Source organism: Echiichthys vipera, assembly GCF_963691815.1.
Source record: "Echiichthys vipera genome assembly, chromosome: 14".
Classification (NCBI taxonomy): Eukaryota; Metazoa; Chordata; class Actinopteri; order Perciformes; family Trachinidae; genus Echiichthys; species Echiichthys vipera.
Genome location: NC_139839.1, coordinates 3,664,185 through 3,686,770, shown reverse-complemented (window position 1 = coordinate 3,686,770; position 22,586 = coordinate 3,664,185). Strand labels below are relative to the sequence as shown.

The 22,586-nt window shown below is 45.5% G+C and overlaps 1 protein-coding gene across 1 annotated transcript in view; it reads left to right on the top strand.

The window, feature by feature from the left end:
* tmem132e (transmembrane protein 132E) overlaps positions 1-22,586 on the top strand; it is a gene marked incomplete at its 5' end in the record, with an annotated part of 154,192 nt that overhangs the window by 108,522 nt on the left and 23,084 nt on the right. The window contains 2 exons of the mRNA XM_083927561.1: positions 4,812-5,017; positions 17,946-18,225. Coding sequence (XP_083783687.1) covers positions 4,812-5,017; positions 17,946-18,225 — 486 coding nt within the window. The remainder of the gene's footprint in view (positions 1-4,811; positions 5,018-17,945; positions 18,226-22,586) is intronic.

Here is a 22,586-nt window from a genome sequence, read left to right as displayed (position 1 = left end):
TCAAAGCTTTTTGTGCTTTGCTTTGGGCTGAATAGGTCGCTTGCAGATCTGCGACACATACCATGTAACCTTGGCAACAGGGGTGTCCAGTCCAGCATGTTGTGTACCGCCAAACCTTTCTCTCTCGACCTTTCCTGCTGTCGGATAAAAGACAAATGTCAGACAAACCCTATAAGTTTAAGAATATATAATGTGCTGTCAGAGCATCTGCAGTTTCCAGGACCAGAGTGAGAGAAAACATTTAAATGGGACAAGATATTGTTGTTGTTGTTGTTGTAATTATGCATTCTGTGTCCCATCTTTGATTCTTTGTTGATATTTTGGCTTATTTTAGTCAGACAGATTTTCTAATGAGATTGTGAATTATGAATTGAAGCCTTAGTATTATTATTTCTCCGTATTCTTATTCTTATTATTTACCCTCATCGTCAGTAAACATGTTTATTTTTTTCTCACACACGCAAACAAATACAAATAACATTAAAGGAAATGTTAATTTTGCATGTAATGGCTTAAAAATATTAAAAACAACACACCCTAAGGATATGGGATGACAACATATCAATAGTTGCACGTTGTTTCCGTGAAATGTCATATAAACCTGTTGATGAGAGTACATTGCGTGTCATACGGTGCTCTGCAGGACCTTTGACAAACCTGACTGAGCCATGTCATCGTGTTATCCTGTGAAAGGACTTTTATTGTCATTATACTGCTGTGCAAGACAACATGGCTCTGCGATGGCACGCAACAATATAGAAAGTGTAAAACTATCTATCCTCAAAGCAATTTCAGTCAAAAGCAACTGGACTTGGTTATTTGTCTAGCAAGACGTTTCACCTCTCATCCAAGAGGCTTCATCAGTTCATGTACGCATCTGACCAGGCTGGGACTGGACCAGGACCAGGCTGGGACAGGACCAGGACTAGGACCAGGCTGGGACTGGACCAGGACCAGGCTGGGACTGGACCAGGACCAGGACCAGGTTGGGACTGGTCCAACTTACTGGTGTGGAGATCCAGGTATTTAACCTCTCACAAGGCCGATGATGTCACTGGAACCCTTTGTGCTCCAAGTGCCAACGACCGTCGTTAGAGTGACAGTCGTTGGTGGGAAGTAGGTCTGGACTTGGTTAGTGCTCCATTGAGTCTGAACGACAGTCGTTTGGGTCACAGGATGCCATTTGTGAACAGTTGTTCTTTGAGGTCAGATTGTTGAATCTCCTGAAGGGATGAAAGGGCAGCATTGTAAACTGGAGATAAGTGGTGTCTCAGACCGAAACAAATAACCAAGTCCAGTTGCTTTTGACTGAAATTGCTTTGAGGATAACGACGACCTGGACGAATGAGAACATTCACAGGCCTAAAACTATCTAAACTATTAAAAACAACAATGCTAGAAATCTGTCTGTATGGGTGAGGGGCCAGACATATCTGCCCTAAGTCACCTTCTCTGGGGATACAAAGGTCCAGGGTTCAAATCCCCCATCATTGCCTTCATGGATAGTTTAGCGGCATAAAAGTGTAAGGAATAAATATATAAAAAGTATGGCATATGGACACGATGAAGACTTCAGTCACTGGGGGAATGGTGAGTGTGTGGGTGTGGGTTGGGCGGGGTGCCAGGTCATGGTGCATGCATATATTGTCCTGCATCTCCTGCCTGAGGGGAGTAGTTTGGAGAGGTAGCGGGTGCGTTGTGCCCCTGCTGATGTTGGAGGCTCTGCCCCGACATCTGTCCTGGTAGATGAACTTGACGGTCAGCAGCTGTGTGGAGATGATGGCTTATAACTGCTGCATGTGTGAATAACTGCAACTGTTTACTATCAACTCTCGGCCTAGAGGGCGATGATGTATCAATGGTGTGTTCACAACTGCTTCCCCCAAGTGTTGAGACAAAAGTGGGTTATTGCAGGGTTTACTTAGAGCCTGTGCTACGAACTGAGGTATGGAAAATGGCATTAAAGCATTACTTACTTAAAAAGCAGAAGCAGCTGCCTTTACTGGAACCATTTGGGAACTTAATTCAATAAACGTTATGGAATAAATGGTTGACAGCTCCTTGGGTGGTTTCACCTTTATTAACCTAGCCCCGTCGTTCACTCTGCATCATGTGACCAGTACACGAACCAAATGCAAGGAGCACTCGCACTTGTCCTGATGATCTGCCTCCACCCAGGCAATCTGCCGGCACCAGGGAAGATGCCACAGCGCATTAGCAGCAGTGTGACGGCATGTGGCGGCTCAGTGTGTGAAAGCCCTCCTCAGCAATCCCCCACAGGGCACTGATACCCAGAGTTGCTAACAGCTTTTGACTTGCAATTAGCCGGGCAAGTTTATCAGCAGCAATAGCTGCAGGAGCTGAAGCGGCACTGCAGCTAGACCACCTTTTCAGTGTGTGTGTGCGTGTGTGTGTGGCTATAGGGCAGAAGGGAGTACATGTCAGGCAGATGTTCTCAACTCTGCAAACAGCCAGCCATGCTGTGATTAATCAAGGTGGCTGGGGTCATTGTGTTGAGTTACTTCTTCTTCTTCTAGCTTTTGTAACTCGCTTCACACAGATAAGACTGCACATGAACCGACAGAACAATAACATACAAAAACTGGATACCGCGGCGGCGCATAAGGTCAAACCCTGCAAAATTGCATTAACTGAACCAGAGGGAAAGACTGTCATCTTAAGAAGTCCATCCACGCAGCCCCCCCTCTCTCCCCGCCGCGGCCTGTCTGCATGGAGGGGGAATTATATTACCAGACCTCCTCCCAGTTATGATGAATTCCCAGCCCTGAGAAGACTGGCCAGCCCGACCTCCATTTGCGGGAGATTAGATCCTCTGATTACAATGCCAGCTACCTCCCACGACCAGATAAATCTTCAATGTGAGCCCAAAAGCCAAACCCTCCAGTTCCATTGCAGTTAATAATTTAGTGTTGGAGAAGGACAAGTATTTATGATCATTCAAATGGAGCTGGAGATTTTTTGACTCGATGGGAAAGCTAGAAAAAAATGGCAATTGCAAAGACTTAAAGGAGCTGTACTCTCCATCCAGAGCATTAATATAGCAGCACAGAAATCTCTGCTATGTAAAGATATAGCGGCGTTATAGCGACCTGAGCAGCTGCATTACCTGCAGTTTCGCCGCTGGGTCTACGAGAGCCACGCGGAGGCAATCCCACCCCGTCCCCGGTGTTTTGAGTACCATATCACGTTACATGAATGTCTCGTGAAAGGTGAAATGCGTGGATATAATTATTAATGCGCCATGTAGGTGTTATGAACCAAAGTTCACGTGAAAGGTCACACTGCTGTCGGCCTTCATGTTATATGAATTATGTGTTTGACTAAAAGCTTTTGTTGGCGTATAGTGTGTCTGTGTAATTCTTCATAGATCATTATGCAGGGAATGGTCAAGAGAGGTGGTGGTGGTGGTGGTGGTGGGGTTGGGACGTGGTTTGCACGCCTAATTTACACTGTACATGCTTAACAAACCCTGGGCTGCAAGGAAGCGCTAATTTGAATGCATAACAGATGCAAATTAGATTAGAGAACAGCCCGCAGCCTGCGATCACTGTGTACAGCCGCGCTTCTCAGCAACTGTATCATCATCCGGAGAATCTGTGTTTTTTTTATTCTGACAAAACACAGCAGCATCTTATTTTCACTGTTTTGCTCCACATCTTATTAATTTCTGCCGAGATCAGCCGCTGTAGCGTTCGGATGGGATGAAAACCCGCAGTTACACGGCTGTGGTGCACCGGTCTACAGTCTGCTGAATGTTAACATACAGTCTCGTTTTAAAAGTTGATGCAAAAAGAAGATGCACAGCAGTTTCCCACTTGTCCTAAGGGTATCCACTCATGCAGAGAGTTTCAGTTTTATGTGTGCAGCCTTTGAGACGTATCAGTTTTCACAATTTTTATTGAGACTGTTTAATAACTCAAAAAGTAGTTCCCGAGGTTATGTTCAGTAACCGGGGTGTTGTTTTTGCTCACTGATGGATACGATGAGATTAGAGAAAGTGTCTTTCACAAAGCAATAACATTTCTTCTCTGACCAAGCTCAACATCAAACAATGTACATCCATTCATTCATTCATCTTCAGCCTCTTGTCCCTGTCGGGGTCGTGGGGGGCTGGAGCCGATCCCAGCTGACATCAGGAGGCGGGGTCCACCCTGGAGAGGACACCAGTCTATCACAGGACACATAGAGACGAACAGAAACAGACAACCATTCACACCTACGGGTGATTTAGAGTCATCAATGAACCGAACACCTGCACGTCTTTGGACTGTGGGAGGAAACCGGAGAACCCGGAGAAAACCCACGCAGACACGGGGAGAACACGCAACTCCACACAAACCAGGAATCCTCTTCCTGTGAAGCAACAGTGCTAACCACCACAACCCCGTGCTGCCCCAATACAATGTACAGTATAAAAAAAATAAAATAAAAACAGTCGACTAGGAAAATACAATTGACCAGAACAGTGGTAAGCGGTCAGGGCACAGTGCCTGTTTGAATTTGTGACGATCGCAGGGGGATTGTTTTTGGGGCCACATCTACAAAAAAGAAGAAATGAAAGTATTAGCAGAGATGGTTTATGAACTTTCACATTGGAAAAACAAATAGACCCTCGCTGTACAGTTGCTCTGCTGAACGTGTCAACCTTGAAATGCTCGGTGATGAATTGTGGCGCTGACAGCGGCATCCATACTGTGCAGTATATCATCACACATCACATAGATCCTCTGCCACTGCTGTGACCATTTCCATATAGATGGTCTCTGACTTGTGACCCTGATCTGTCCTAGGTGTCCATGAATTGCGACTACGTGTTCGTCAACGGGAAGGAGACGCGGGGATCCATGAACGCGAGGGTGATCTTCAGCTACGAGCACCTGAGCGCGCCGCTGGAGCTGACCGTCTGGGTGCCCAAGCTTCCCCTGCTGGTGGAACTTTCTGACAACAACCTGAGCTTCATCAAAGGCTGGAGGGTTCCCATTCTGCCGGACCGAAGGTGAGGCCCGAAGCCAAACAGTGGTACAGTTAGCACACGTGCAGTGTTCTGGGGAAATGACAGGTTAATGCAATGTGCGCTTTTCAGTTTCAGAGCTCTGATCATTCTCATCTGTAAGCGGAGATTTTATAGCGTGGCAACATCAGCGAAGACAGGCGTAGAAACATGAGATCAAACAGGTTGTAAACAAACCCCCAGATTAGCCAAATTTAGGCCGAGTCTACACATTCATGTTAAACAGGGTTTATCCTCCTCCGTTGTTCAAAGCAAATCTCCACACAAGCACTTTTTCAAGCGTAAAATCATCCCATGGTCTTTTCCGACACTTGCATACAGACAATAAGCCAGACAGTTTTTTCGTGTATGAACTATTCATGGAGAAATCCCGGAGAGTCGCTAACAGCCGGACGTGGCTAACACTGATTAGCTCGGGGCAGTCTCCGTCGACATGACAACACAATAAGATAGTTAAAGTGCTGTCAAGAATATTTCAAACCATCAAGCAGATCTCGTCGAGAGCCAATGACATCGTTGTTGGATGATGTAGCACATTCTGATACCTCTTTTTCCTGAATATAGTGCATGGGTGTCAAACTGATCCAGTAAAGAGACGCTGTGGCTGCAGGTTTTCTATCCAACCAATCAAAAACACACCTGGTCCAACAAATCAACTGTGTGAAGACAGTTCAGGTGGTTGAGTAAGTCGAGTCAGGTGTGTTCTTGCTTGGTTGGAATGAAAACCTGCAGCCACAGCGACTCTTTACTGGATCAGTTTGACACCCATGATATAGTGGATTAGTAGCCATACATTGATGGGTAAAAACGTCAAAAGTCCTGTTAGCAAGGGTTGGAAATTACACTATTCCAGCCTTGTCCACCATTCCCACCATTTTCCCCCATTGTGAGAATTGTTGCCTCATTGGGGACGCCTCACAGAGAAGATGGCGGCACACTCTGACGTCCCAAATGCAGAAGCAAGAACCCCCCAGCTACACAACACACCAGTGAACACTAGTTTTTAAAAAGGCCCGAAATACACAGAAAACATGTGCAATGAGGGATTATAGCACTGACTTTCTATTTATGTTCGACATAGACCGAGACCTAACACATCCCTTAATCAATCAATCCATCAATCACCATGTGACTGTGACATGTAAACAAATTAAACCCCAGCTGTAATAAACCAGAATTGTCTTTTAATGTGAAATTTATGGAAACAAACTCATATAAAAGCATGTGTCAGGGGAGCATCATTCCTTAAATATGCTCTGTGATAAAAGCCAACAGAGCCAGAACGCATTAGCTGCTGTACTTGATTACAGCACCAGAGCTCATTATCCGAAAAACAGGACACCCCGCGGTCTTCAGCATTAGAAACTGAAATGCAACCCAGACTTTTGTCTTTGTTATCCCTGATTTCATGTACAGTTGTTTGTTTTTTTGCTCCAATCAGACTGTCAGGCTCAGGTACACGGCCGAATGTATCCTGCCAAACGAGGCTCTCGAGTGCAAATTGATCCATGAGGTTGTCATGTTCGTGTCACACCTGTCCGAACCCCCTTTTACACAAGATGTCCGAGGCACACACACCTAATTTGGCTTTGGTTAAGTGCACGGAGAGCTTTTCAGAAAGGATATCGGTTGTACTCGCAGATAGATAATGATTTTTTGAACTAACAAGCAGGTCGTTTGGGTTGTTACTCAGGACTCAAAATAATGGGCAGGGATGTTGGCTGTTATTCCAAGTGGCTGCCACACTCGCAATTTAGTCCATAAAACTGTCTTCATTAGGATATTGTGAGTGAACTGTACACTGAATGTTTCAGTCCTCAATCCATGTGAGTTGGTGGTCTTTTAGGGCGCACTCACACTGTCCTTCCGCACCGCACCAAAACAGGTTTTTCGGGTCAAGCCTAGTACGTTTGACCAGTTTGAGTGCACCCGCTCCGCACCTAGCTGCGGCCAGCTGGCCGTCGACGGCCCGTTTGAGAGAGGTGGGCTTTTGTAGAGAGCTTTTGAACATGTACGAGCACGAGCACGACGCCTACAGCGGCTCTCACGTCATTTCCTGTGCGCCTGTTGGGACATAGAAAAAAGAAGGAGGGACCATGCGCGGACATTTAAAACAATGGCGGTGAAAGGTTCACGTTGGTGTGATGCGGAGGTGGAGTGTTTACTGCAGATTTGGTCGATGAAAAGATTCAAAAACAGTCGACAAGACGCACAAAAACTCTGAGGTCTACGGAAAGATTTGTAAACAAAGCCACGCATCGCCATGACGTCATCAATGCGTGTGACGTGTAACGGCGTGATGACGTATAGGCAGCAAGAAGCATTCTCCGAGGCCCAGGTAGTGTGAGTACAAACGGGCCTGGAGGGGGGGACAAGGACCTTAAAGCACGGGGCACGGTGCAGAAGGACAGCGTGAGTGCGCCCTTATTGTGAAAAAAACTTAGTTGGTAAAGTTGGTTTGGAGCTTGAAATGTTTGTAGGTTTTCTTTCTTAATCAAGGAATGTCAGCACGTTCAAATTAATGTCAGACTTCTCATAGAGTACTTGTCTTCCCCTATAATGCACTCATGTAGCTGAATCTTTGACCTACACTCAAATATAAGTTTAAATCCACTTAACCCTCCTGTTGTCTTTCATTTATTGTTTAACATCTCTAAATAACGTCATTTTTTTGCTTTATATTAATGACTTTTCCTCATTTTATGTGGAAAACTCATAAAAAACCTAAAATTGTCATGATTATATATATTTTTTATTGTTCTTATCGTACATGTACTTGTGGCATCGGTGTTCCTTTGGGTCAGTTTGATAATCTGGATGATTTAATCATTATTATTATTGTTTATTTTACAATTCAAATCTTATATGAGGTCAAATTCATGCTGCTGTCCTTGATAACGGACGTTACTTTCATTCCAGATGTTACAAATAACACAAAATAGCACTTAAAATAACAGACTTACTGTAAAACACACACACAGAAATCCCTCCATGCAGTTTAACATCAGTGATATTTTTCATTTAGTTAAATAAATACATAAAGTACCGACTTCACTTGAGTCACACATTGATTATGATCATTTTCCAGATGTTTAAACTGCTGCGGTCAAATTGACCCCTAGAATAAATGGTTAGTCAAATTTGAGGGCAACAGGAGGGTTAAAAACCAAAAAAAATCCCCTAAACGATATTTTTATGACTTTTCCTCGATTGGCACCAACAGTAGAAAGAGTGAAATGTTGCTTTTCTTCACATTTCCATGTGAGCTGTACAAAAAAAGGTACAAAGGTCGTCTTGGGGTCAAAATGACCCGTGAGGCACAAAGAGTTGAACTCAAGGTCACAGAGTTATTTACAAACCACTGAATGTAACAATGTTTGAGTTGTTTTAATCAGTCGCAGACGTAACAAGACAGATCATGGGGTCTTCTCACGGACGGCTGTGCCTTTGATCAGTCTCAGATCAATGAGCAGCAGACGTAACGAGACAGTAGCAGACGTAAACAACACACAGGTGTTATCGCAGACTGCAGAGATTATAAAGGTGCTGCAGACGACAGGGCCCCGAACTCTGTCTGTGCTGAAGCCGTGAGTGTGCGTTACAACGCTGAAGAGGCTCTAGAGCGGATTTATCAGATTAAATGAATGAACCTGTAACTTTGCCACACTTTATTTTACTCGCTGTAACCTTTGTATAATGATTTAGGAGTTTGTTTGGTGTTTGTGTTATTTGAACATAAATAAGTCTTAGGGCGCACACTGTCCTTTCGCACCGCGCCCCGTGCTTTAGGGTCCTTGTCCCCCCCTCCAGGCCCGTTTGTACTCGCACTGCCTGGGCCTCGGAGAATGCTTCTTGCTGCCTATACGTCATCACGCCGTAACACGTCACACGCATTGATGACGTCATGGCGATGCGTGGCTTTGTTTCCAAATCTTTCCGTAGACCTCAGAGTTTTTGTGCGTCTTGTCGACTGTTTTTGAATCTTTTCATCGACCAAATCTGCAGTAAACACTCCACCTCCGCATCACACCAACGTGAACCTTTCACCGCCATTGTTTTAAATGTCCGCGCATAGTCCCTCCTTCTTTTTTCTACGTCCCAACAGGCGCACAGGAAATGACCTCAGAACCGCCGTAGGCCCCGTGCTCGTACAGGTGCGCATGCTCGTGCTCGTCCATGTGCTTTACAAAAGCCCACCTCTCTCAAACGGGCCGTGGACGGCCAGCTGGCCGCAGTCATGCGCGGAGCGGTTGCACTCACACTGGTCAAACGCACTAGGCTTGACCGGCCCGGTGCAGAAGGACAGTGTGAGTGCGGCCATAGTGTGGTCTCTACCTAGTCTGTAAAGCGTCCTGAGATAACTTTTGTTATGATTTGGCACTATAAATGAAATTGAATTGAATTGAATTTTGCACATGGTCAGGGAAAACACATCGTTCCACAAGTATGACATTGTTTCTCAACCATGGAGTCAGAAATCTTGGCCTTGGTGTCAATATTATACAGTCGGAGCTTTTGTCGATGGAAGGAATCCAGCAGGAAATAAAATATGAATGGGCTGTTAGAAATTTAACACCTTAAGATATAAAAAAAAAGAAGAAAGAAAGGCCCCAGTGGGAGATTAAGGTTGTCCGAGCCACGACCCTGCTGAAAAACGTGGTCTTAGGTTAAAGAACCTGGGCTCGTTCGAATGTTGGAGCATCCTCGTCGTGCATAACAAACAGGCCCACGACCCTTCATTTTAGGACGTGTTTAATGGCAGCATTAACACTCCCGGGTGGCTGCTGTCGTCGCCGCCGGAGTACATCAAGACCAAATCCATTTCTACCCAACCTGAATACAAATGGCATGTTTAAGGAGCTCTTTGAAGAATTAAGTTATTTCAAATGGCCTAGAGTGCTTGGAAAACATCTTGCATTGCTTCATTTCTCAAGGATCCCCAATGGGCTATAACGCGCCATAGGTGGTGCATTATTTTGACGTGTATAACGCATCTTAAATCTCCACTTTGGCACCATTCATTCATTTTATCTGTAAGGAGGCCCGGCTTATTAAAGAAGAACCCTGCAGACGAGGAATCATACGGTGCTTTTATCAGATTTGTGAGATGTTGGGAGCTCGTTATTTTGAGTAGTGTTTGCCGTTTGCTCCGTGTTTACCAGGCCCCGGGGTTTGCCGGCGGTCTCACTCGGAATAACTCTCGCTAACGATATTTCCTTTGCTATTTCATTTCCAAATTTGAACAGTCGGACTTGTTGTTCCAAGCAGATTGGAGTGTTTTCAAGTATGTATCTCTAGAAGTCTTCCAGCCTGTTTCCCATGCACATAACTTCCTCCGTGCCGTCAAGAAAACCATAATCAAAGACCCCTCGTGAGCTATTTTCGGCGGCTGTGATTGCCACACAGCCAGGCCAGAGAATTGATTTCACTACAGGTGGAGCGTTTCTTTCTTGCGTGCTGTCATATGGATTTACTCAGGGAATGTTATTTTCTTTACTTTCCCCTGTAGTTCTTCACAGCGTCAGGCAAAGTCAGCTCCCGTCACTCTGCAAAGTGCCACACGCAGACTCTTGAAGCTACTCATACTGACTACACTGGCCTTCCCACAGGACTCTTGTTTTCAGTGATATTCCTGCTGCTGCTGCTGTTGGACATATCTTTTGTTGTATGCGGTATAGAGTTTTCTTTTTGTTTTTCCTTTAGCCCGATCTGCAGTTGTAACAGTTTGTCAGCAGGCTGGCATCCACTTGGTACTATGCAAAAGTGAAACTAAGGGCGCACTCACACTGTCCTTCCGCACCGCGCCCCGGGCTTTAGGGTACTTGTCCCCCCCTCCCTCTCCCCCCGCGCCCCAGGCCCGTTTGTACTCACACTACCTGGGCCTCGGAGAATGCTTCTTGCTGCCTATGGCATTGATGACGTCATGGCGATGCGTGGCTTTGTTTCCAAATCTTTCCGTAGACCTCTGAGTTTTTGTGCGTCTTGTCGACTGTTTTTGAATCTTTTCATCGAACCGTTGTAGGCCTCGTGGTCGTGCTCGTGCTCGTACACGTGCGCACGCTCGTGCTCGTACATGTGCAAACGCGCTCTACAAAAGCCCACCTCACTCAGACGGGCCGTGGACGGCCAGCTGGCCGCAGCTCAGCGCGGAGCGGGTGCACTCACACTGCTCTAACGCACTAGGCTTGACCCGCAAAACCTGTTTTGGCCCGGTGCGGAAGGACAGTGTGAGTGCGCCCTTATACATCAAAGTATTTTACACAACTTTAATTTCAGTCCTTAGCTCGCACTGACACCTTCTGTTTTACATTTTACTTCACAGGAAATAGATCGATCTCTAGCTTATGTTTTGCACCTTTTGATTGATTGATCCAGTTGCATTTGTCTTGTTTTGGAAACAGCCCACATCTCATTTCAGGGTAATTATATTTGTCCGCGTGTCAATGCTGAGGCTGTCCATGAATCACTGTGAAAGATGTGTGGAAAAGTTATAAAGTCCTCATGGAAAAGCACACACACCGTGCTCAGGGCCTTTATTTACCTCGACTAAAAAAGATAAACAACCTTTATTTGGCGCAGGCTTTTATTAGAGCCAGGCCTTTGGTTCTAATTTCCTCTTTTTGACAAGTAGAACTCGTCATATTTTAGTACAAAGCTGCCATTTGATCTTCTCTTGTTTGCTCTGTTAGGGCGCCCTCCCACTGTACGTCCGTCCCGTTCCCCGGGCTTTAGGGTCCTTGCCCCCCCCTCCAGGCCCGCTGGTACTCACACTACCTGGGCCTCGGCGAATGCTTCTTGCTGCCTATACGTCATCACGCCGTAACACGTCACACGCATTGATGACGTCATGGCGATGCGTGGCTTTGTTTCCAAATCTTTCCGTAGACCTCTGAGTTTTTGTGCGTCTTGTCGACTGTTTTTGAATCTTTTCATCGACCAAATCTGCAGTAAACACTCCACCTCCGCATCACACCAACGTGAACCTTTCGCCGCCATTGTTTGAAATGTCAGTGCATGGTCCCTCCTTCTTTTTCTATGTCCCAACAGACGCACAGGAAATGACCTCAGAACCGCCGTACACTGTTAATACAAACTCAACACTTCCTGTATCTGTTTCAAATGAAAAACTCTTTAGCATTGTAAATTGGAGATAAGTGGTGTCTCAGACCTCCTCCTCTGTTAGGCGATGGTTTCTCTACTTTTACATAGACGTGGTTATTTGGACATCACTACTTTTTCCCCTTCTACATTCAAGAAGACCCGCCCTACTCTGCCTCTGATTGGCCAGTACTTGTTGTCTTCTTCACAGAATGAGGCGCAGGTGGGGAGGAAAAATAACGCTGCAGGAGCGGCCTTGGTAGACGCTGATCTGTCAGACACTGATTTACAAGAAACTGTAGAAAATGTCGCCTCATATCAAAAAAGCTTGCCCAGCCCCGTGTAGAACATGACTTGAGACTTCATAGACAACAGCAACCTGGATATCTGCCATGGACAAAACAACAGCACTGCCAACAAGACTGGCAAACTCCACTTTACCAAGATGTGAGGCAGGCAGAGAAGAGAAAGACGGCAACAGGATAAACAGGAAATCATCTTAATTCTGAGCATCAACAGCGCTGACACGAGGGAGCAGGATCCATTTGTCTTGACCTTGTCTTGTTTGTTTGCTGTCATTACGGAGTGCTGTGATAATGAATTAGATGATGTTTGCACAGGCCTCACAAAGCACTATAAATAATACCTCAAAGTAAGAACTCTGATACAATGTGATTTACCCCATTAGTCATCTCAAACACACGCCAGTTACACCAAATTGTGATGATTATCTACGCGAGACCTTGCGAAAGCTGCTTCGTTCTGCGATTGTTCGACTGAATTATCGTCTTTTCGTTAATTCCTCTCCATCATCCTGTTGCTCATTCTTTCTTTACACAACCTTTAGCCTGCCAAACTCAGTCCCTCGCCTCCTTGGCTCTTTTATTTCCTTGCAGTCCTTTCATCCTACACTCTGCAACGTGACACATCCCGAACCTCCATGCGCGGCGAGGTCTCCCGGCCTGCAGTGGGCCTTTGCACAGTGCAGCAGAATTGCTCACTGGCTGCATTATCCAGCAACATGCTCTAAAAGAGGAAAGGACGTGTAATCGGGCGGGCAGCCTGTGTGCACTGAAGCTTCCGCTTGTTCAGACGTATCAGAGACTCTAATAAGAACAGACAATATTCTTCTGGAGGAGAAAAAATATCAACCTTATTTCCAGGTACTGACTCAGAAAGGTAAACTTTCACTGACCCGAGCCCAGAGTTGGGAAACTCTCTTTGGCAGACACAGAGAGTCTCAGTGGGTTTCTCTTTCTACCTTGAACCGAGTGAGTAACTAAGTGTGTGCAGTCGCAGTGTCTGCTGTGGAGAATACTCACTTAAAACAGCAACTACATGAACTGAAGCTCCGCTGTCCGTCTCCAACACACAGAGGGCCACAGTCAGGGGTACGCATGACATCCAGGCCAGTAGGGCTGAGGTCTTGGTCGACTGGATGGTCCAGATGCTCTCGTCTGACTGGGTGGACCATCACTGGTGCTATCTGGTGTTATGGCCGAACTACATGAGACGCATAAGCACCTATTTATTTATTTTGACATTAAAAAAATAATATAAAAACTCCCAACAGGCGAAGAAAACATGCAAAAACTACTCACAGGGAAAAAAGTGTCACTGCTTGCTGCTCATTAAATTAGTATTTAATAACCAGCCGCCACTGGTGTGTGTGTGTGTGTGTGTGTGTGTGTGTGTGTGTGTGTGTGTGTGTGTGTGTGTGTGTGTGTGTGTGTGTGTGTGTGTGTGTGTGTGTGTGTGTGTGTGTGTGTGTGTGTGTGTGTGTGTGTGTGTGAGTTTGTGTGCGTGCGTGCGTGCGTGCGTGCGTGTCCAAAAAAAGAATTAATTGCAAATCAACAATAGTAAGTAAGAATGTTCGGAATGAAACTTGGTGAGGCGTAGGTTTTATTTAATCGTGTGTGTGTGTGTGTCTGTGTGTGTGTGTGTGTGCGTGCGTGTGTGCATGCGTGCGTGCGTGCATGTACAAAAAAATAATTCATTGCAAAACAACATTAGTAAGTAAGAATGTTCGGAATGAAATTTGTTTTATTTATCATTTTATTATATGTTGGTTTTATTTAATCGTGTGTGTGTGTGCGTGTCTGTGTCTGTGTGTCTGTTTGTGTGTGTCTGTGTGTGTGTGCGCGTCAGTGTGTGTGTCTGTTTGTGTGTGTGTGCGTGTCTGCATGTGTGTGTGTGTCTGCACGTGTCTGTGTGCGTGCTTGCGTGCGTGTGTGTGTGTGTGTGTGAATGAGAGGCAGATGGTACGGCATTATAAACACATAAAATATGGCACAGATAGATGATTCAATACAAATAAGTAAATAAGGTAATGAATAAAAAACAAACATGAGGAGGAAGTCAGAGGGAGAAGAAAGGGAAAACACAACCTAATGTAAACCAATATATCACGATTATGACTATCATAAGAAATATTAATAATAATAGATTGCAACGAGAGGTGAGGCATCAAATTACCCCTTTTTTTAGGTTTTAATTTGAATATAATTTGAATATAATTGCATCAAATGGACCAATCTCAACGGTAATCATGCCCACAACCACACTGTCTGAACTTGCTTTAACTCCTTTAACGCCAGATATGCAACTTCATGTTTGAGACATATGCAAAACCCACTTGCTGCCGTAAAAGCATGTTGTTGCAGCTGCACGCTCTCTTGATTATGTCGTTTGAATAGTTATTGTTTTACTCAGTGTGTAGGTGCACTTTGTACTAATGCATCGTCGCCCTGACGAGTGTAATGTTTGTAGCCTTTTACCTTCCGAGGTCATTGTGAATTCATAGACGCTTTCACACATTGTTACAAAAATCCCACAATAGCTGCGGAAGAGCTTTGCATATTTTATTCGTGTCAAAACAACACATCCGACCGACCGACCGCAGTCCGTGACCTGAGCTTCATCGCAGCGAAAGAGGTTCATGAGGTGAAGTTAAAGTTAACTGAACGAGCAACAATGAGCAGGTTCCTCCGTTGAGCCATGTAAAGCCTTTTTTATTCGTATACATCATGAGTCCTGACCCCAAGTGAAGGAGTTCAAGTACCTCGGGATCTTGTTCACGAGTGAGGGGACGATGGAGCTTGAGTTTGGCCGGAGAATCGGAGCAGCGGGGGCGGAGCTGCAGTCGCTCTACCGCACCGTTGTGACGAACAGAGAGCTGAGGAAGACAAAGCTCTGGATCTACCGCTCAGTCCTGGTTCCTACCCTCACCTGTGGTCATGAAAGCTGGGTCAGGACCCAAAGAACCAGGTCCAGGTCCAAGCGTCTGAATGTGTTTCCTCAGGAGGGGGGCTGGAGTCTCCCTTAGAGAGAGGGGGAGAAGTTCAGCATCCGTGAGGAACTCGGAGTAGAGCCGCTGCTCCTTTGCGTTGAAAGGAGCCAGTTGAGGTGGTTCAGGATCATCTAGTAAGGATGAACCCTGGGCGCCTCCCTAGGGAGGAGTTCCAGGCACGTCCAGCTGGGAGGAGGCCTCGGGGAAGACCCAGGACCAGGTGGAGAGATTAGATCTCCACACTGGCCTGGGAACGCCTCAGGATCCCCCAGTTAGAGCTGGTTAATGTGGCCCGGGAAAGGGAAGTTTGGGGTCCCCTGCTAAAGCTGCTGCCCCCACGACCCGACCCCGGATAAGCGGATGAAGATGAGATCATGAAGTGCAGAGTGCTGGAGGATTGGGGCGACGATGAGGCACGCGGAGATGAATTAATAATCAAACCCAGTTGGTGGAGATGTACACGCAACAATGCATACTACTGTTGATGGAGTGTGTTCTAAGTATTTATGAGTGTGTGGAGGCAGAAGTGTTTGGCCTGATAATCGGACCCGTTCCTTGAATCGATGGGTGGGGTATACGCTCTGTCAGTGGCTGACAGCCCCCGCTTCCTCTCCTGAATCCCGAGTCAGCCCGATAGTTAAGTCACAGCTAAGATTAAGTAGAGGAGTGCTCTTTAAGGAGAAGCTGGCAGGCTGTCAGCCCTGCTAAGCGAAGTTGGGAGACTCGTCCGTCTTGCTGTAGAGCAGATTGCGCTCAGTCGGGGATGCACCTGGCATGTTTAACCCTGCTGCCCAGGGCTCCTGTGAGATAAGAAGGGCATCGGTCCAAAACTCTGCTTTTCGCTGCCGTATCGTTCGCTCCCTGCTGGCCCGGAGGTTTTTCTGTTTCCCCCTCACTGCAGTTACACGAGAGTAGATAATGTGATGGATCTGTGCGGAGTGGTGCCGAGCTCCTCATCAGCGTTGTGATGTCAGATCCTGAGATGAGACCCTTAAGAACAGAAGGCACACATTGAGACGTAGCATCGTGCCACTTTTGCTAATGTAGTTCCCAGTGTAATTTCACAGCAGCTGCTCTGTTTGAAGTGACTGGTAATGATTGGTGATTGGTTAAAAGCTTTTAATAACATTGAAATGTGTTTTTATGAGGGGTTCTCAGTCTTTTTTGGCCAATTCCAGACACATTTGGCCAGATTTGGGGGCAGTGAGTTTGGATTATTATACATTAATCGCTTCATTTTGCTGGAAACGCCACAGCTGCCTAATCGTCAGCCACGATGTTCATGAAGGGTTTAAGAGGTTCAGCGCCGCTCGGCTTTTGCTGCATCCTTGACACCATGTAGAGGAATGTTTACACATCCAGAAATGTGAATAATACGCATAGTTTACACGTCCTTTTTTATTATAAAGCAGGCGGAGGGGCTTTATAAATACTGTGCAATATTGTGTATTGTGAAACACTAAAGCTGAATAAATCTGATGCTATTGCAGTTCAAGTTCACTTTTATTTCTATGGAACAGTTAAAAAGAGCTGTAACAGTCAAAGTGTTTCACAGAGCAGACAAAAGCAAAAGGAAAATGCATGTACAACAAGAAATCATCACACATACTCACACAAACGCATGCAGCACCTGCACATATACCAGCATATGCACATACATACACATACTTATAGGTGTACGGCTACAGTCGTCATAAACAACAGTGCAGGATTATGTTAAATGCACATGTACGTTTTATCAAATTAGGATTTATAAGCAGGGCGACGAGACGCAGAGAGCACAGATTCAAAGACTTGGAAACGCTGAACAATCAGAGCAGACTGGCGCTAACGCTACGCTAACAAGTAGTGTTTTTAAGGGCGCCCTCCCACTGTTCCTCCGTCCCGCGCCCCGTGCTTTAGGGTCCTTGTCCCCCCCTCCAGGCCCGTTTGTACTCACACTACCTGGGAATCGGAGAATGCTTCTTGCTGCCTATACGTCATCACGCCGTAACACGTCACACGCATTGATGACGTCATGGCGATGCGTGGCTTTGTCTCCAGATCTTTCCGTAGACCTCCGAGTTTTTGTGCGTCTTGTCGACTGTTTTTGAATCTTTTCATCGACCAAATCTGCAGTAAACACTCCACCTCCGCATCACACCAACGTGAACCTTTCACCGCCATTGTTTGAAATGTCCGCGCATGGTCCCTCCTTCTTTTTTCTACGTCCCAACAGGCGCACAGGAAATTACCTCAGAACCGCATACACGTGCGCACGCTCATGCTCGTACATGTCCAAACGGGCGCCTAGACGCGGTACGGTTGCACTCACACTGGCCAAACGAACCAGACTTTAGCCGTGACACGTCCTCAGGCACGGTACTGATGGACAGCGTGTGTGCGCCCTAACACTAAAGAATGTAAACATGTTCTAGTAGAAACTCAGAATACAAGTATGAACCTAAAGATTTGCATATTGTGGGACCTTTGATGCGTTTTGATTCTCAGTTTAAATACATTTTTCCCCTTTTCTCTCCGTCGTAGAAGCACCAGAGACAGTGACGCCGATGACGAAGACGACGAGCGCCGGGTGAGTCGAGGCTGCACCCTGCAGTACCAGCGGGCCCTGGTCAAGGTGCTGACCCAGTTCCACACCACCTCCACAGAAGGTACCGACCAGGTCATCACCATGCTGGGGCCCGACTGGCAGGTGGATGTCACAGACCTGGTCCAGGACTCCCTGAAGGTGGCCGACCCCAGGATAGCTGAGTTGGTGGACAGGACGGTGCTCGTGGGTCTGGAGCTGGGATCCACCGTGCTAAAGGTAAACCACCCTTTTACGCCTCAGTGCTGAGGAGTCACTTACATCAGCAGTGGATAATTAAGTGTCTTGTGATGACAAATGATGCGTCTGAGTGAGAACAGCGAGGGCGGGAACGCTGCTCCTTGTTGTTCCCACACACAAAATGAAGGTTGAGTTAAGGAGACGAGAAAGGTTGGATTTAAAAGTTAGAGCACATTAATCTTTCTGAGTTCACGACGGCTAGTGGGGCCTAAAGAAGCTGGACTCATTTTAACATGGGGGTCTATGGGATTGACTCATTTTAACATGGGGGTCTATGGGGATTGACTCATTTTAACATGGGGGTCTATGGGATTGAGTCATTTTAACATGGGGGTCTATGGGATTGAGTCATTTTAACAAGGGGGTCTATTGGATAGACTAATTTAAACATGGGGGTCTATGGGGATTGACTCATTTTAACATGGGGGTCTATGGGGATTGAGTCATTTTAACATGGGGGTCTATGGGGATTGAGTCATTTTAACATGGAGGTCTATGGGATTGAGTCATTTTAACAAGGGGGTCTATTGGATAGACTAATTTAAACATGGGGGTCTATGGGGATTGACTCATTTTAACATGGAGGTCTATGGGGATTGAGTCATTTTAACATGGGGGTCGTTGGGATTGACTAATTTTAACATGGAGGTCTATCAGGATTGACTCATTTTAACATGGGGGTCTATGGGATTGAGTCACTTTAACATGGGGGTCTATGGGATTGACTCATTTTAACATGGAGGTCTATCAGGATTGACTCATTTTAACATGGGGGTCTATGGGATTGAGTCATTTTAACATGGAGGTCTATGGGATTGAGTCATTTTAACATGGGGGTCTATGGGGATTGACTCATTTTAACATGGAGGTCTATGGCGATTGAGTCATTTTAACATGGGGGTCTATCAGGATTGACTCATTTTAACATGGGGGTCTATGGGATTGAGTCATTTTAACATGGAGGTCTATGGGGATTGACCCATTTTAACATGGGGGTCTATGGGGATGGTCAAGGTCACTCTGATCTTTGGCCATAACTCAAGAATTCTTACACTATTACTAACTACTCCGACTACAACTCATATATTTTTGATGCGTTTCGACTGGTTCTGATAACAATGAACCCGCTGAATTTGGTAACACAGTGACACCGCTTGTTTTGGACTTCCTCTTGCTATATTTCCACATCCTAAAGGCCCTGTACTCGATACTCAGACTATTAGTTTTGCAGCAAACAACTATGTTCCGCGTTGGACCGCTCCTTTTAAAGTACACTTGAAGGGTACAATATCATAATTTGTAGTAGTAATTACGGCTTAAACTAAACCAAAGTTGCGAAAACTATATTTCCTTTCAGTTAGCAGCATTTTAATCCCTTTCATCTTTCTTTTTCATCTTTTTTCCTGGGCTTTAACGCCAAAGCCTCTTGGTCTCTCTGTGAGTGGATGCTACTGTTGACGTCCACTTCTCTCATGTGAAAGAGCTCCCTGACGTAAATTGCATATAAATGCACCGGCCGAGACAGGTTCAGAAGAAGCGGCACAAGTTATGACTCCTGGGCAGTGATTTAGCGATGCTCCGCTGGTCATTTATGGGAACGGAGGGAAAGTAACGGTCGGAGAGAGTTTTGATGACCATGAAAGATCACAGTTTTAAGCCTGTCAGGAGAGAGAACGGTTGTTTGATGGATGCGTCCAATGATGGTGAAATAGGGAGGAAAGATATGTCACCGATCCATCATTTGAAAGGCGCGATGGCTCATTTTTAATCTGTTGAAGGGTATGAATAACTAAACATCTATTTGACACCAGACGTAACTTGCCACGCTGACTCATAGCTATTGTTAATAAATAAATAGATAAGGTTTATTACATTTCAAACTACTTCATGGATTGGTCGAGAACAACACGTTATAGCTGCTCTGGAGGTGTCAGATCACTTCAAACAAGTGTAATTGGATTACTGTGATCTAGAAGTGGTTGCATATGCGGATGCCACCATCTTAGTTAGCGTGTTAGCATGCTAACATTTAGTCATTTTAACGTGGAGGTCTATGGGGATTGACTCATTTTAACATGGAGGTCTATGGGGATTGAGTCATTTTAACATGGGGGTCTATGGGATTGGTTCATTTTAACATGGAGGTCAATGGGATTGACTCATTTTAACATGGGGGTCTATGGGATTGAGTCATTTTAACATGGGGGTCTATGGGGATTGACTCATTTTAACATGGGGGTCTATGGGGATTGATTCATTTTAACATGAAGGTCTATGGGGATTGACTCATTTTAACATGGGGGTCTATGGGATTGATTCATTTTAACATGGGGGTCTATGGGATTGACTCATTTTAACACGGGGTCTATGGGATTGATTCATTTTAACACGGGGTCTATGGGATTGACTCATTTTAACACGGGGTCTATGGGGATTGACTCATTAACATGGGGGTCTATGGGATTGACTCATTTTAACATGGGGTCTATTGGGATTGACTCATTTTAACATGGGGGTCTATGGGATTGACTCATTTTAACATGGAGGTCTATGGGTATTGACTCATTTTAACATGGAGGTCTATGGGGATGGACTCATTTTAACATGGAGGTCTATGGGATTGACTCATTTTAAAACAGGGTCTATGGGATTGATTCATTTTAACATGGGGGTCAATGGGATTGACTCATTTTAACACGGGGTCTATGGGGATTGACTCATTAACATGGGGGTCTATGGGATTGACTCATTTTAACATGGGGTCTATGGGGATTGACTCATTTTAACATGGGGTCTATGGGGATTGACTCATTTTAACATGGGGGTCTATGGGATTGACTCATTTTAACATGGAGGTCTATGGGTATTGACTCATTTTAACATGGGGTCTATGGGGATTGACTCATTTTAACACGGGGGTCTATGGGATTGACTCATTTTAACATGGAGGTCTATGGGTATTGACTCATTTTAACATGGAGGTCTATGGGTATTGACTCATTTTAACATGGGGGTCTATGGGGATTGACTCATTTTAACATGGGGGTCTATGGGGATTGACTCATTAACATGGGGGTCTATGGGATTGACTCATTTTAACACGGGGTCTATGGGATTGATTCATTTTAACATGGGGGTCAATGGGATTGACTCATTTTAACACAGGGTCTATGGGGATTGACTCATTAACATGGGGGTCTATGGGATTGACTCATTTTAACATGGGGGTCTATGGGGATTGACTCATTTTAACATGGGGGTCTATGGGATTGACTCATTTTAACATGGGGGTCTATGGGATTGACTCATTTTAACATGGGGGTCTATGGGGATTGACTCATTTTAACATGGGGGTCTAAGGGATTGACTCATTTGAACATGGGGGTTTATGGGATTGACTCATTTTAACATGGGGGTCTATGGGGATTGACTCATTTTAACATGGAGGTCTTTGGGGATGGACTCATTTTAACATGGAGGTCTATGGGGATGGACTCATTTTAACATGGAGGTCTATGGGGATTGATTCGTTTTAACATGGAGGTCTATGGGATTAACTCATTTTAACTTGGGGGTCTATGGGGAATGGAATAACATAAAGTGACATATATCATTTCCAACATATTGAAAGCATCTACATGTATATAAATATATCTAGGTCAGCCGTCCAACAGCGTTTAGATTGGTGATGTTTCAGTCTGGACTCGAGTGGTGCAACGGCCGACATGACTACCCACAGAGCCATGCAGCTAACAGGGCTGGGGGTCTACAGGTGGAGGTCTTCGTTCCCAACACGACTTCACTCCCAACCAAACCGAAGCTGCAGCTGCCTCCTGATCCTGCAGCTCCGCCCCTGTACATGTGTATGAATGAATGAATCCAACTGTAAACGAAAGTCTCAACACCATGAAGGAAACAGAAATCAGAGCTCTGTAGGGTGAACGATCGATGGTTCACAGAAACACTGAATTACAGAGACGTTACTGTAAAGGACCTCCGGCTCACGGAGCCTGTTTCACAAAGGACGGGGAAATTATTATGCAGATTTTCTGAAAAATGAACAGAGTAGATCTCAACAATGGCCCTCTTACTGAAACTCTCAGTCTTTCAGAGGATTTGAATGAGTCTCTGTGTCTGATTCAAAATTGTTCACCAGCTCTTAAATGTGAACACAGAGAACGAGCAGCTATTGTTCATTTGTGCAATATTCCCGACCAGGGCTGGGCAATTCTGGTCCTGGAGAGCCACTGTCCTCCATGTTTTAGGTTTCTCTCTGCTCTAACACACCTGAGTCTAAGGGCGCACTCACACTGTCCTTCCGCACCGCGCCAAAACAGGTT